This window comes from Heptranchias perlo, chromosome 5 (assembly GCF_035084215.1).
Source record: "Heptranchias perlo isolate sHepPer1 chromosome 5, sHepPer1.hap1, whole genome shotgun sequence".
NCBI lineage: Eukaryota > Metazoa > Chordata > Chondrichthyes > Hexanchiformes > Hexanchidae > Heptranchias > Heptranchias perlo.
The window spans coordinates 43,297,956-43,311,640 of record NC_090329.1 but is presented as its reverse complement, the minus strand read 5'-3'; the positions used below and the strand labels follow the sequence as shown (position 1 = coordinate 43,311,640).

The window sequence follows — 13,685 nt, the reverse complement described above, 5'->3', positions numbered from 1 at the left end:
CTTTCAGGCAGTCTATAACAGACTGTAAATAACACTTGGAAAACATTTAAATAGAACAGTACAACTTCAATGTAAAAGAAGAAAAGACTGACACTGCTGTTCTGGGCTCATGGCAAATGTGACTCCCATCTTATGTGTAGTAGCGTTGGTAGTGGTTGAGTGACTTTGTTAAAACAGACTTTATGTGGAGAAAATAAGTATATAATAAATCCAACTCACTTTTTAACTTTAACAAATCCTAAAGTTTCTTTTTCTGCTGAATTACTGCACCTTTGGTGGCTTTTCTCAGATGCAAAATTTTTATATTTTTAAAAATTGGAAAAATGGATGTGTGGATTGAATGTGCGTAACTGCTTTACTAACACTTTGTTGTTTGTACTGTGTTAGTAACTATGGCTTTTTCTTTTGAACAGGAGAGCAATATTCGGGCTTTGGAGATTCTGTTTACCTACCATGGATCAGACCTGTTGCCTCATCAGTTGGCTATTCTTTCAAACTTCCCTGAAACAACGACTCCGCATGAGTATTGCTTTCTTCTGCCAGAAGCTAGGTAAGAATATCTAAAAACATATAGATGGTACAGCTTTATTGCTTTATACCAAAGATTTATTATCAAAGTTCTCTCATTATTATATTCCATTTTTCTTATTTAAATTGAAATGGACCTGCAAAACTTACCATCATCTCAAGGGCAATTAGGGATGGACAATAAATGCTGGCCTTGCCAGCGACGCCCACATCCCATGAACGAATAAAAAAAAAACTGAGTGGTTATGACATGAAAAAACTAGGATATGGCATTGGTGATTTATTGTGGCTATTCGTTCATGTGTGCTAAAGATTCCAAACTCATGAGCGCCATAGGCAGGAATGAGTGACAAAATAGTTCAGAATTGAATGAACAGCTATAATGTGGGTTGAGATTATGTGGGACTTTTATTATTTTAATAGACATTAGTAATATTTGAGAAAAAGAAAAATCGATTATTGAAAGCTCCTGAAGCATAGCTCCAATTAAATCAGTAGTATTACCATACTTGGGGGGAGTCTTCAAATTGTCTCGATTTCTGGAACAAACTGCTTTTGAAATCCAGCTGCAGTAAGAATGTTACCTGCTGCAGTGTAAACTTTTTCAGTGTACCTTTTTAAATTCTTGAAATGAAATTCTGAAATACATTTCCATTGAATAACTTGCATCAGCAGATGTGACTGGTGGTGTGAGACCTTGTGTTTCAGATTGTGCAGTCTTCAATGCATAACCGTACTGTACCATAACAATAATGTCACATTAATGTCGATGGATGAAATACTTTGTGACGTAAATTGTTAAAAAGGGAAGTGTTTTATCAAGGTCTTGTGTATGTCAAGCACATAAATTGGGGGGTGTAGTTAATACAAAGGAAGAAAGCATCAAAATGCAAGAGGACATTAATAAACTTGCAGAATGGGTGTGTAATTGCCAAATGAATTTCAATCTAGATAAGTGTGAGGTGGTGCATTTTGGTAGGAAGAATAAGGAGGCCACATACTGCTTGGATAATAGTCTAAAAGGGATCTAGGGGTACAAGTACACAAATCACAAAAAGTAGTGATGCAGTTTAATAAGGCCATGAGAAAGGCAGATGAAGCACTGGGGTTCATTTCCAGAGGGATAGAATTGAAAAGCAGAGAAGCTATGTTAAACTTGTATAGAACCTTGTTTAGACCACATTTGGAGTACTGTGCACAGTTTTCATCTCCATTTAGAGAAAGGATATAGATGCATTGGAGACGGTGCAAAAAAGATTCACAGAATCTGAACTGAGAGGATATACTTATCAGGAAAGGCTGAACAGGCTGGGGCTCTTTTCTCTAGAAAAGAGAAGGCTTAGGGGTGACCTCATACAGGACTTTAAGATTATGAATAGGGTTTGATAGGGTAGATGTAGAGAAAGTGTTTCCACTTGTGGGGGAGTCCAAAACTAGAGGTCATAAATATAAAATGGTTGCTAATAAATTCAATAGGGAATGTAGGAGAAACTTCTTTCCCCATAGACTGGTAAGAATGTGGAACGCGCTACCACAAGGAGTAGTTGAGGCAAATAACATAGATGCATTTAAGGGGAAGCTAGATAAGTATATAAGGGAGAAAGGAATGGAAGGGTATCCTGATAGGGTAAGATGAAGTATGGAGGGAGGAGGCTCGTGTGAAGCGTAAACGCTGGCATAGACCAGTTGGTCCGATTGGCCTGTTTCTGTGGTGTCGTCTCGATGTAACACGCTATGCTCATATTTGAGAAATAATATTATTGTGCCTGAGTATTTATATTTTATCACAATACCTAATTTTATTAGTAGAATTTTTCGATAATTCTGTGATATGGGAGTCATGTTCTTTGTGAACCAAGCGATAAGAAAATCCGAACAAACTTCATACCTAAAAAGAAGCCAGAGGAATTTTTATTCCTTCCTTGGTTGGGCAGAATGTTTCAATAGGCATGGTTCTGCCATGTTTTTTGGTCATTTCTCCACAGAAAGGATTGGGAAAAAGTTAAAGGGCTTTGACATAGTCCTAGGCTAGAAATGGTGGAGAACAATTGGAAGTCATCTTGTTGAAGTCAAGTAAGATGGCCCACTGACTTGGGAAGTGTGGCATATTCTTTATTTTGTATTTTCACATGAAGATAAGTTGTACTGATTGAATCAAGTGAGTCCAATCATAACTGTAGCACTGTTTGTTCATAATGTTAAATAAAGCAGCTTATTGATTTGTATAGAGCCTTGCCTCATCAAGTGTTTGCTAGGTCAACCTTCAGAGGGATTGAAGCTATGCAAATGTGAAAGACATGAATATCTGTTTCAGGTCACAAGGGGGTACTATTGTTACACCCCCCAGGTTATGCTATCAAACAAGTAGATATAGGACAATCTGAGTCCGTTCCCATAAAAATAAGATGATCAAACTTAATACACGAGTGACTGACACCACTGAACCTGAGAATGTATCCGTAGTAGTCCAGAACTTTTAACAGCAGTACAGTGTGTGGTTGGTACAGAATCTTTTTTTACTTAAGTGTAATATCTTTAAATTCCCTCTGTGAAATATCACTGCTAGGGAATAGTTGTCATAACATAGACTTGGCATATGTCATACAAATACAGCAGTAGCAGCAGCAAAATAAATCTGGAGAATTATATAATGCAGTAACCTGGTTTTGTATGTGTTATCACAGCCGAATAGACACTGGAGCAGGGATGAAGAAATACAAAAGTCCAAAATTAATGGAGTGTGCGGATGTATTTTTTTGACATAATAATCTGTAAATTGCTTCGAGCAGCGAACGAGTGGCGTGCACAAACTTAGCGTGGGCTCTTGTGCGGCAACTTCTTTCAACGGTGAGCCAAAAACAGTCCAGTGTTAAATCCCGTGAACCTAGGACCTGTGGGAGAGACGAAAGGATCGCTCTCTCCCCTCAACTAATCAGGTTGCAGCATCCTTGACAAGCCATGAAGAGACAAAACCATGAAGTGCAAGCTACAATCATTGCAAAAACAGTTAGAGACATTGAAATAAAGAGTGGGTAAGATTAAGAGACTGAGATTAAAAAAAACAGTAGCAAAAAGTTTTTTAAAAATTTGAAATTTTTTAATATTAAAATTTTTTTTTAGAATGTTCAAAAATTATTATAATCAGGAGTAATGAGGCTCCACATTTTTAACAGTTAATTTTTAGATCCAGAGTGGCTGTTTGGCAGTCATTAATATTTACCACACTGTTAAAACTTAGTTTAGATCTAAAAAAAAACTCAACATAGCTGTTTTGTGGTGGGATTAGTTCGTTTCCAGCTGGGGAGTGCAGCAAGTTGGTGCTGGTCCATTGATTGCAGCAATGAGGTCTCTTTAACGCAAAGCTGGCAGATCACCGGTGAACCAGGAAGAGCAAGTTCCGGATTTCAGCGTTTGTGCATGTGTGGTCTCTGGAACTTACTCTTCGATTTTGCCATTAATAACATTGAGCGCTGTTAGTCTCACTGTTATTTTAAAGGCAATTTCCGGCCCAATAAAAATTGTATTGACACTCGCTGAAGTAAATAACTTGCATAATCCATATTGAATTCTGTGTGTGCATTATCTGTTAGGATTACATTTGATATATTTGGTATACTTTTTATTAAATATAGAAAAAATAATTCAAGCTGATTTTATTCACATAAAATGGGATTTTAGTTTACATTGCAAAATCTTAAAAATTGCAAAAGCAGTAGTTTTTTCCTGTTGGTTCTTGTCACCTATAGCTCTTAAAACAGGAGTTAGTTAAAGAATGGGGAAGTTAAGGGTTAGTGAACTATTGTAGTTTTTGAGATTAGAAAGAAAGAAAAGCAACAGTTGCATTTGTGTATCACCTTTCATGACCTCAGGCAGTGCTTTTTTACAGCCAATTAAATTAAGTGTAATCACTGTTGTAATATAGGAAATGGGGAAGCCAATTTGCACCCGACAATAACCAGATAATCTGTTATAGTGATGTTGGTTGAGGGATAAATATTGGCTAGGGCACCAGGGAGAACTCCCCTGCTCTTCTTCAAAATACTGCCATGGGATCTTTTATGTCCACCTAAGAGAGCAGACGGGGCCTTGGTTTAATGTCTCATCCGAAAGATAGCACCTATGACAGTGCAGCATATCTGATCCCAGAGTTTGGGCTTGTGTATTTTGTATTTGAAATTGTTGTAAAATGAATAGGAAGAAACCATAATCCCCTTTCCTCTTCTTTCCCCCCTCCCCTCCCCATCCCCACTACATATACTGAATTTTTAGCCTATTCATTACGCTGCTTCAGGCCATGTCAAGAGATTTGAGCAGGCGACCTCCCCACAGGTCTTTTCTTGTTTAGTGCTCTTGATTTCAGCTACTAAAAGGTTCATGAGAACTATCTATGGTGGTTCTTTGATCTTGATATTTAACAGGAACTTGCAAATGTGGGGGAGCAGTCCAAGAATTATCACTCCATGTCGTAGCATGGATTCAGCAACTTGCTGCCTTTCCCCCTTACAGTCTCTTATTGCTTGATCAAAATAATGTTGCTGTGATTCAGGTATCAAAAGGCCTCTTCTAATGGGAATGTTCCTTGTTTAATTCAAACTGCTTTTTTGAGCCTTTCAGTATCCCATTTCCTTGAAATTGTACATCTTCTGTGCATGCTTTCAAGAACAATTGCACAATACTAAATCTGAATACAGATTTAGTACTTGGACCTGCAAAAAAAATTGTTACATGCAAAATAGTTCTCTCTTTGATATTAATTTTATTACTCATTTTCATTTTGGAATTATACTGAATATATATTTCATTAAAACTAGTGATTTGCAGAATTCTGCACTTATTCTGAACAAAATATTTATATAGGAACACCTTCCTATCACAGCAGTAATTGTATCAGGGTTATTGCAGTAAATGTATTCTCTAGAGAAATAAAAGTACAGATTAAAACTGTAGCTGTAACAGTTTAAAAAAATGGATTGGGCATTGCATTCATTCATGTTATGGCTCTGCAGTTCCAAGAAAGCTGTGGGACACAATGTAGAAGATTCATTAGATGCTGCCTACGGCTGTGGAAACAGTTGAAGTGTTACTATGCTTTTAATAGCTTATGAGAAGAAATAGGGTTTGGCATAGTAAGAAAAAGCGGCCACATAAACCATTTCTACTCAATAGAGGTTTTGTAATTGGAAATCTCGTAGTCATTGGCTCTGTAATATCGGTAGTAATGGCTACTAAATTCAGTTTTTTTTCAATGATGTATTCTCCACATACTTTATTACTAAAGCCTAGTTTGACTGGTTCGAGTGAAACCATGGACATGATTTTAATCCCAAAGAATGGGTAGGTAGGGGGCAATAAAAATTTTAAAAGTTGGGAGCGGGAATGAGTCCCGGCTTCAATGCACTGAAAAATGAGTTTCACCCAGACACATCTGTGTGCGTGCGTGCTGTGGAAACCCAGAAGTCCCGCTGGCAAGTAAAACCGGCGGCATGACATTTAAACTGGAAGTACTTAAATCAGTTAAATTTATGGGGATTGAGGCAGAGAAACAATTTTAACTCTCCCTGAACGTGTCTCCCGTGGCCCCTGAAACACTCTATAGAAACGGAGGTGAGGTGCAGCCGGCAACCATTTGGATATTTAAACCAGTGATTGACAAATGGGGATCAAAGGTGAGTTTTTGCAGCAGGGCATGCAGTTCTCTCAAACATTTGGCTGGGAGTTCTTAGTGTTTCGACTGAGATTTCTTTGTTCACACTCAGAATTCTTCTGTTCAGACATATTTATCTACATTTTGGGCATCCTCAAACTGGCACCATCAGGAGGGTGGTGGGGGCGGCGCAATGGATATATTCAGCTCTACATCTGAGGAGGAGGCACATCACCGCCAGGCATGGCGTGCAGTTCTGGGACAAGACAGATGTGCACCACAAGAACGTGCAGAAAAGCGGAGAGGGGAATGACGGAGGGGCACGACGTCGCAGGAGGCACTACCCTCGTGAGAGTGTCGACAAGCAGAGGCTGAGCTTCCTGGACCTCTCTAAGGAGGATTGAATCGCCAGGTGGTCGCAGACATCTGTACGCTCCTTCTAGCAGAGCTGCTCCCGACTGGACCTGGTGGCCATGCCTTGCCCGTCGCAGTTAAAGTCACCACTGACCTCAACTTCTTCGCCTCCGGATCCTTCCAGGGCACCACCGGTGACATCGCCAGGATCTCTCAGCTGTCTGTCCATAACTGTATACGACAGGTCACAGATGGCTTGTTTGCCAGGGCATCCCACGATGTCAACATCTCCATCGACGACATCAGCCAGACTGAGGGGAAACCCATGGCAGGCTTCTCATGGGTCCAGGGCGCAATTGATTGCACACACATAGCAATTCGAACACCTCCACTGAGCCAGGAATGTTCATCAACCGAAAAGGATATCATTCTATCAACGCGCAACTGGTTTGCAACCACCAGATGAGCTTTCTGTAGGTGCTTGCCAAATTTCCAGGCAGCTGCCATGAACCTTTCATTTCTGTTCGAATCCAACATTCCACTCACAAGACACACTTAAGGGCTGGCTCCTTGGAGACAGGGGTTACCCTCTGCAGATGTGGCTCATGACACCTGTGAGGGACCCCACCAGCAAGGCACAGATAGCAGTACAACAAAGGTCACAGCACAACCAGATCTGTCATAGAGCAAGCCATGGGTCTGCTGAAGATGCGCTTCCAGTGCCTGGATCGATCTGGAGGAGCCCTTCAATACTCACCGGCAAGGATGTGTAGAATAATACTCATGTGTTGCGTCCTGCACAACATCGCTCAACAGAGAGGGTTACTGGTGGATGAGGTCCCATGTGCTCCACAAGTAGCTGTACTTAACATCAACATTGAAGAAGAACAACAGGAGGAGGACAATGATGGGCAAACCATCAGCGAAGCAGCATCTCATCTGGCTGCTCGTCATGCCGGGGAGTCATTCATGCTTGCTATATTCTCATAGAAGATCTACAAAGTGACTATAGCCAAGTACTCAGACCAGCTGTAATGAGCACCGCAACCCCTCCAAGGATGCACAAAACAGCCACACGACGACATATAGACCTATTGTGGGTACAGTAGCATAGTGATTATGTTACTGGACTAGTAATCCAGAGGCCTGGACTAATAATCCGGATCATGAGTTCAAATCCCGCCACGGCAGCTGGGGAATTTAAATTCAATTAATTAAATAAAATCTGGAATAAAAAAAACTAGTATCAGTAATGGTGGCCATGAAGCTACCGGATTGTCGTAAAAACCCATCTGGTTCACTAATGTCCTTTAAGTAAGGAAGCCTGCCGTCCTTACCCGGCCTGGCCGATATGTGACTCCAGACCCACAGCAATGTGGTTGATTCTTAATCGCCCTCTGAAATGGCCGAGAAAGCCACTTAGTTGTACAGTCACGCTATAAAAAGTCATAATAAGAATAAAACCAGACAGACCACCCGGCATTGGACCACTAGGCACCAGACTCGGGACATGTGCTAAAATTGGGAGAGCTGTCCCACAGAATAGTCAAGCCTGACATAGCCATACTCACAGAATCATACCTTTCAGCCAACGTCCCAGACTCTTCCATCACCATCCCTGGCTATGTCCTGTCCCATCGGCAGGACAGACCCACCAGAGGTGGCGGTACAGTGATATACAGTCAGGAGGGAGTGGCCCTGGGAGTCCTCAACGTTGACTCCGAACCCCTTGAAATCTCATGGCATCAGGTCAAACATGGACAAGGAAACAGTCTGATGATTACCACCTACCGCCCTCTCTCAGCTGATGAATCAGTCCTCCATGTTGAGCACCACTTGGAGGAAGCACTGAGGGTAGCAAAGACACAGAATGTACTCTGGGTGGGGACTTCAATGTCCATCACCAAGAGTGGCTCGGTAGCACCACTACTGACCAAGCTGGCAGAGTCCTAAAGGACATAACTGCCAGACTGGGCCTGCGGCAGGTGGTGAGCGAACCAACACGTGGGAAAAACCTAGTTGACCTCGTCCTCACCAATCTACCTGCCGCAGATGCATCTGTCCATGACAGTATTGGTAGGAGTGACCACCGCACAGTCCTTGTGGAGATGAAGTCATGTCTTCACACTGAGGACACGTGTTGTGTGGCACTACCACCGTGCTAAATATGATAGATTCAGAACAGATCTATCAGCTCAAAACTGGGCATCCATGAGGCGCAGTGGGCCATCAGCAGCACCAGAATTGTATTCCAGCGCAATCTGGAACCTCATGGCTCGGCATATTCCTCACTCTACCATTACCAACAAGCCAGGGGATCAACCCTGGTTCAATGAGGAGTGTAGGAGAGCATTCCAGGAGCAGCACCAGGCGCACCTAAAAATGAGGTGCCAACCTGGTGAAGCTACAACACAGGACTGCATGCTAAACAGCAGAAGCAACATGCTATACACAGAGCTAAGTGATTCCACAACCAGTGGATCAGATCAAAGCTCTGCAGTCCTGCCACATCCAGTTGTGAATGGTGGTGGAGAATTAAACAACTAACTGGGGGAGGAAGCTCTTTCTACATCCCCATCCTCAATGATGGCAAAATGAGTGCAAAAGGTAAGGCTGAAGCGTTTGTAACCATCTTCAGCCAGAAGTGCCAAGCGGATGATCCATCTCTGCCTCCTCCCGAGATCCCCGCCATCGCAGAAGCCAGTCTTCAGCCAATTCGATTCACTCCACATGATATCAAGAAACAGCTGAGTGCACTGGATACAACAAAGGCTATGGGCCCCGACAACATCCTGGCTGTAGTGCTGAAGACTCGTGCTCCAGAAATAGCCGCACCTCTAGCCAAGCTGCTCCAGTACAGCTACAACACTGGCATCTCCCTGACAATGTGGAAAAATGCCCAGGTATGTCCTGTCCACAAAAAGCAGGACAAATCCAATCCGGCCAATTAACGCCCCATCAGTCTACTCTCCATCATCAGCAAAGTGATGGAAGGTGTCGTCGACAGTGCTATCAAGTGGCACTTACTCACCGATGCTCAGTTTGGGTTCCGCCAGGACCACTCAGCTCCAGACCTCATTACAGCCTTGGTCCAAACATGGACAAAAGAGCTGAATTCCAGAGGTGAGGTGAGAGTGACTGCCCTTGACATTAAGGCAGCATTTGACCGAGTCTGGCACCAAGGAGCCCTAGCTAAATTGAAGTCAATGGGAATCAGGGGAAAATCTCTCCAGTGGCTGGAGTCATGCCTAGCACAAAGGAAGACAGTTGTGGTTGCTGGAGGCCAATCATCTCAGCCCAGGACACTGGTGCAGGAGTTCCTCAGGGCAGTGTCCTAGGCCTAACCATCTTCAGCTGCTTCATCAATGACCTTCCCTCCATCATAAGGTCAGAAATGGGGTTGCTCGCTGATGATTGCACAGTGTTGAGTTCCATTCGCAACCCCTCAGATAATGAAGCAGTCCATGCCCGCATACAACAAGACCTGGACAATATCCAGGCTTGGGCTGATAAGTGGTAAGTAACATTTGCGCCAGACAAATGCCAGGCAATGACCATCTCCAACAAGAGAGAGTCTAACCACCTCCCCATGATATTCAACGGCATTACCATCGCCGAATCCCCCACCATCAACATCCTGGGGGTCACCATTGACCAGAAGCTTAACTGGACCAGCCAAATAAATACTGTGGCTACAAGAGCAGGTCAGAGGCTGGGTATTCTGTGGCGAGTGACTCACCTCCTGACTCCCCAAAGCCTTTCCACCATCTACAAGGCACAAGTCAGGAGCATGATGGAATACTCTCCACTTGTCTAGATGAGTGCAGCTCAAGAAGCTCGACACTATCCAGGACAAAGCAGTCCGCTTGATTGGCACTCCATCCCTAAACATTCACTCCCTTCACCACCAGCGCACCGTGGCTGCAGTGTGTACCATCTACAGGATGCACTGTAGCAACTCGCCAAGGCTTCTTCGACAGCACCTCCCAAACCCACGACCTCTGCCATGTGCAAGGACAAGGGCACCAGGCACATGGGAACAACAGCACCTGCACGTTCCCCTCCAAGTAACATACCATCCCGAATTGGAAATATATCGCCGTTCCTTCATCGTCGCTGGGTCAAAATCCTGGAACTCCCTACCCAACAGCAATGTGGGAGAACCTTCACCACACTGACTGCAGCGTTTCAAGGAGGCAACTCTTCTGAAGGGCAATTAGGGATGGGCAATAAATGCTGGCCTCGCCAGCGACGCCCACATCCCATGAACGAATAAAAAAAATGCAACCAGTGGGTGGCATCAAGTCTCACCTTTCATGACATATAAGGGCGCTTTCACAAAAGGGACTCAAGAATGGGCAAGACGTGGCGGTGGTGGTGAGAATCATAATATTTAATGTGATGTTAACATAAAGGAAATATAAATGGAAAACTTGACAGTCTGTCACACACCCTTGTGCATATCCTTGGTGATTACAAAACCATTGACTTCCTCTTCCGACAGCTTCTCAGTGGTGCATCCCTGCGGCAACAGCAGAGGTAGTGGTAGGTTGCTTAGATTCATGCCCGAGCTGCTTAGATGCTTTCGGCCTCCTACCTCTGCGTTTTGGAGCTCGTGAGGACCCTTCCAAAGACAGTACCATCTGCACCTGTGTAGGGGCAGACTTGGCCATCTGGAGAGAAGGCAGCATTGTGGGTACCGTTTGAGGTGGGGGGAGTGGGCGTGGGCGTGGAGGCAACGGGTGAGATGTGGGGGCGCTTTGAGTGGGTGTCCCCACTTCCATGCTCCCTTTCACCATCATCCCTCTCCTGGGCCAGGGCCACATCACTCCTGCACTCTGCTGGACAACAGTTTGGAGGACATGTGTGATGCCTTGTTAGGCCACTGCTAATGTATCTGTCTGCCATTCTAAGGCAGCAGAATATATTTTACCCTGAGTCCGCACGACCTGTTGCCAGGGCCTGAATGGACTCATTTGTGAGCAATGCTTGAAGCTGAATGGAGGCTGCCATTCTCTCCATCGCAGACATTCCCTGTACCGCCAATCCCCTAGCGATGGAGTTTGGACTCCATTTTCTCCACTATTGTGGAGAGTGTGCATGGCACATTTTCCACTCCCTCGCAAAGTTGCTCCTGTACCTTTATCGTCCTCCTTCTCAAGAATGGTCCCCGATGTTCAGCATCTGTGCCAAGCTGAGCAGAACTTGGAGAGGAGTGCGTCCACTGACGCGGATTCTGCTCGTGCTTCCTTGTGTGTTGATTCACCTTGTGATAACCCAACTACCTCTCTAATAGGACCCACCGAGGTATGAGTATCTGCGCTGGTGGATGGCTCGCTAAGAGGTGACGGTGCACCCTCAGAGGCAGGGCGCTCCTCTGAGGAATCACCCTCGACCACGTCTTCGATCCGTGACGCCCCTGGAAGAGAACAAACAGCAATATTATTAATCATTGCAGAAGTAACATTGCGATGAACGTACTGAAGCGTGCAACAGATCAATCATTGATAATATCCATCCATGTTGTGTGTGAGGGATGATAAAGTTATGTCACCAGATGTTTGCGGGGTGCCAGTCTCGGCATCCCCGACAGCCAGGCATTCCACCATCCAGCTTATATCCACGTCCGCCTCTTCCGCCTCTGTGAGGGCCACAATTTATGGATGACCCCCTCCAGTACCACCCCTCTCCCTTGCATTTCTTCTCCTACAAGGGAAGAAAATACAGACGTGTGAGTAAGTGAGGGTGACGTGGTCACCCAGTGGATGCATTGCTTTGGATCAGGATGACAATGAAGCAGATGCATCAGAGGGTGACTGTCAGACAGATTGATCACATTGCATCAGGATTGGGGTGAGTGGGAGAGGTGGGTGCTCAATGGGGTGAAGAGGTGCACAAAAAGTGAATGTGAGCCGAGAGTGACCCTTAAGTGGGTGTGAGCAGGGATGTGATGTAGTAGGCTTTGCAAGGCAGTGCCCATCAATCAATAACTGTATTCACTTTTCTTGACCTGGTTAGGTCATTAAATCTCTTTCTGCATTGAGGCCACGACCGGAGCACCATGCTTCTGCTGCTGGCCTGGTCTGCCAACTCCATCCGTGCCACCTTCATGACAGATCCAGGTTTCTTTCTGCTGTCGGCTGGATAAAGCAACTCCCTACTGCTTCTCACTGCGCAATGTCTCCAGGGCGGCGTCGGGGAACCTGGGAACTGGCTTGGTTCTGGAACGTTGCATGGTGATTGTAGCCTCCTTTCTCCTTCAAAATGCATTGTTGGAGTGGCCCTTTAAATAATGGGCTTTAAACGTGTCATGTGGGTGCACAGTCCACCCGCTGCGCAACTTGAGGACGCAAAACCCGGACGTTCAGTTAAGTGGCTTCAGTGTAGTCGCAATCGCTCGGGAAACTGCACAATTTTTTTTTCTCCGGGTTTCCCACCAGATTATTGACCCTGTCACCATGTTATAATCATGCACCATGTGTTTAACATGCACTTAAAAATGTCATCATGACGTGGATGGGCAATGCCACACATGATCTCTGTTCAAGTGTCTTGTGAAACCCCCGGACTTGAGTCATTACACCATTTTTATTTCCCTAGTTTCTCGCATTGCACCTCTCAACTTTGAATTGGGATGCTTATAGTGTCTCCACAGGAGTAATTTAGATTAGATAGTCACAAGCCTTTCACTGTCTGTGATCGAGTTCTATTTCAAAACCAGTTATCTTGCATTTTCTTTTCAGGTTTTTAATCGTGGTTTTATTCAATATCTTTTTTTTAACCAGTGGTTTAAAGAGGGCGTGACTTGTTGCTTGTTATTTTCGGTCTACATTTTTGAATATCGGTTCTCACAGGGGCTCGTGTTAAACTCTATGGGGCCGATTTTCCTCTGCCTAACATCCTGCCTGCACCAGTTCCTGGGATGTTAAGGAGTGGATACCTGTATCACTAGCACTCCACCTTGTTCTGCATATTTTCTGGGGCTTCTCCAGCAGGTCTGGGATCTATGCTGGGGCCTCAACTATTCACTATATTTATTAATGACTTAGATAACACAGTAGAGAGCCATATATCCCAAAGATAGGTGGCATAGTAAGTAGTGTAGATGGGAGCATAAAATTACAAAGAGGCATTGATAGATTAAATGAGTGGGCAAAAC

At 44.3% G+C, this 13,685-nt stretch overlaps 1 protein-coding gene across 2 annotated transcripts in view; it reads left to right on the top strand.

Moving 5' to 3' along the window:
- nbas (NBAS subunit of NRZ tethering complex) overlaps positions 1-13,685 on the top strand; it is a 293,872-nt gene that overhangs the window by 68,663 nt on the left and 211,524 nt on the right. For both annotated transcript variants that reach the window (XM_067984290.1, XM_067984291.1), the window contains exon 21: positions 414-550. In XM_067984290.1, the coding sequence (XP_067840391.1) occupies positions 414-550 (137 nt within the window). The remainder of the gene's footprint in view (positions 1-413; positions 551-13,685) is intronic.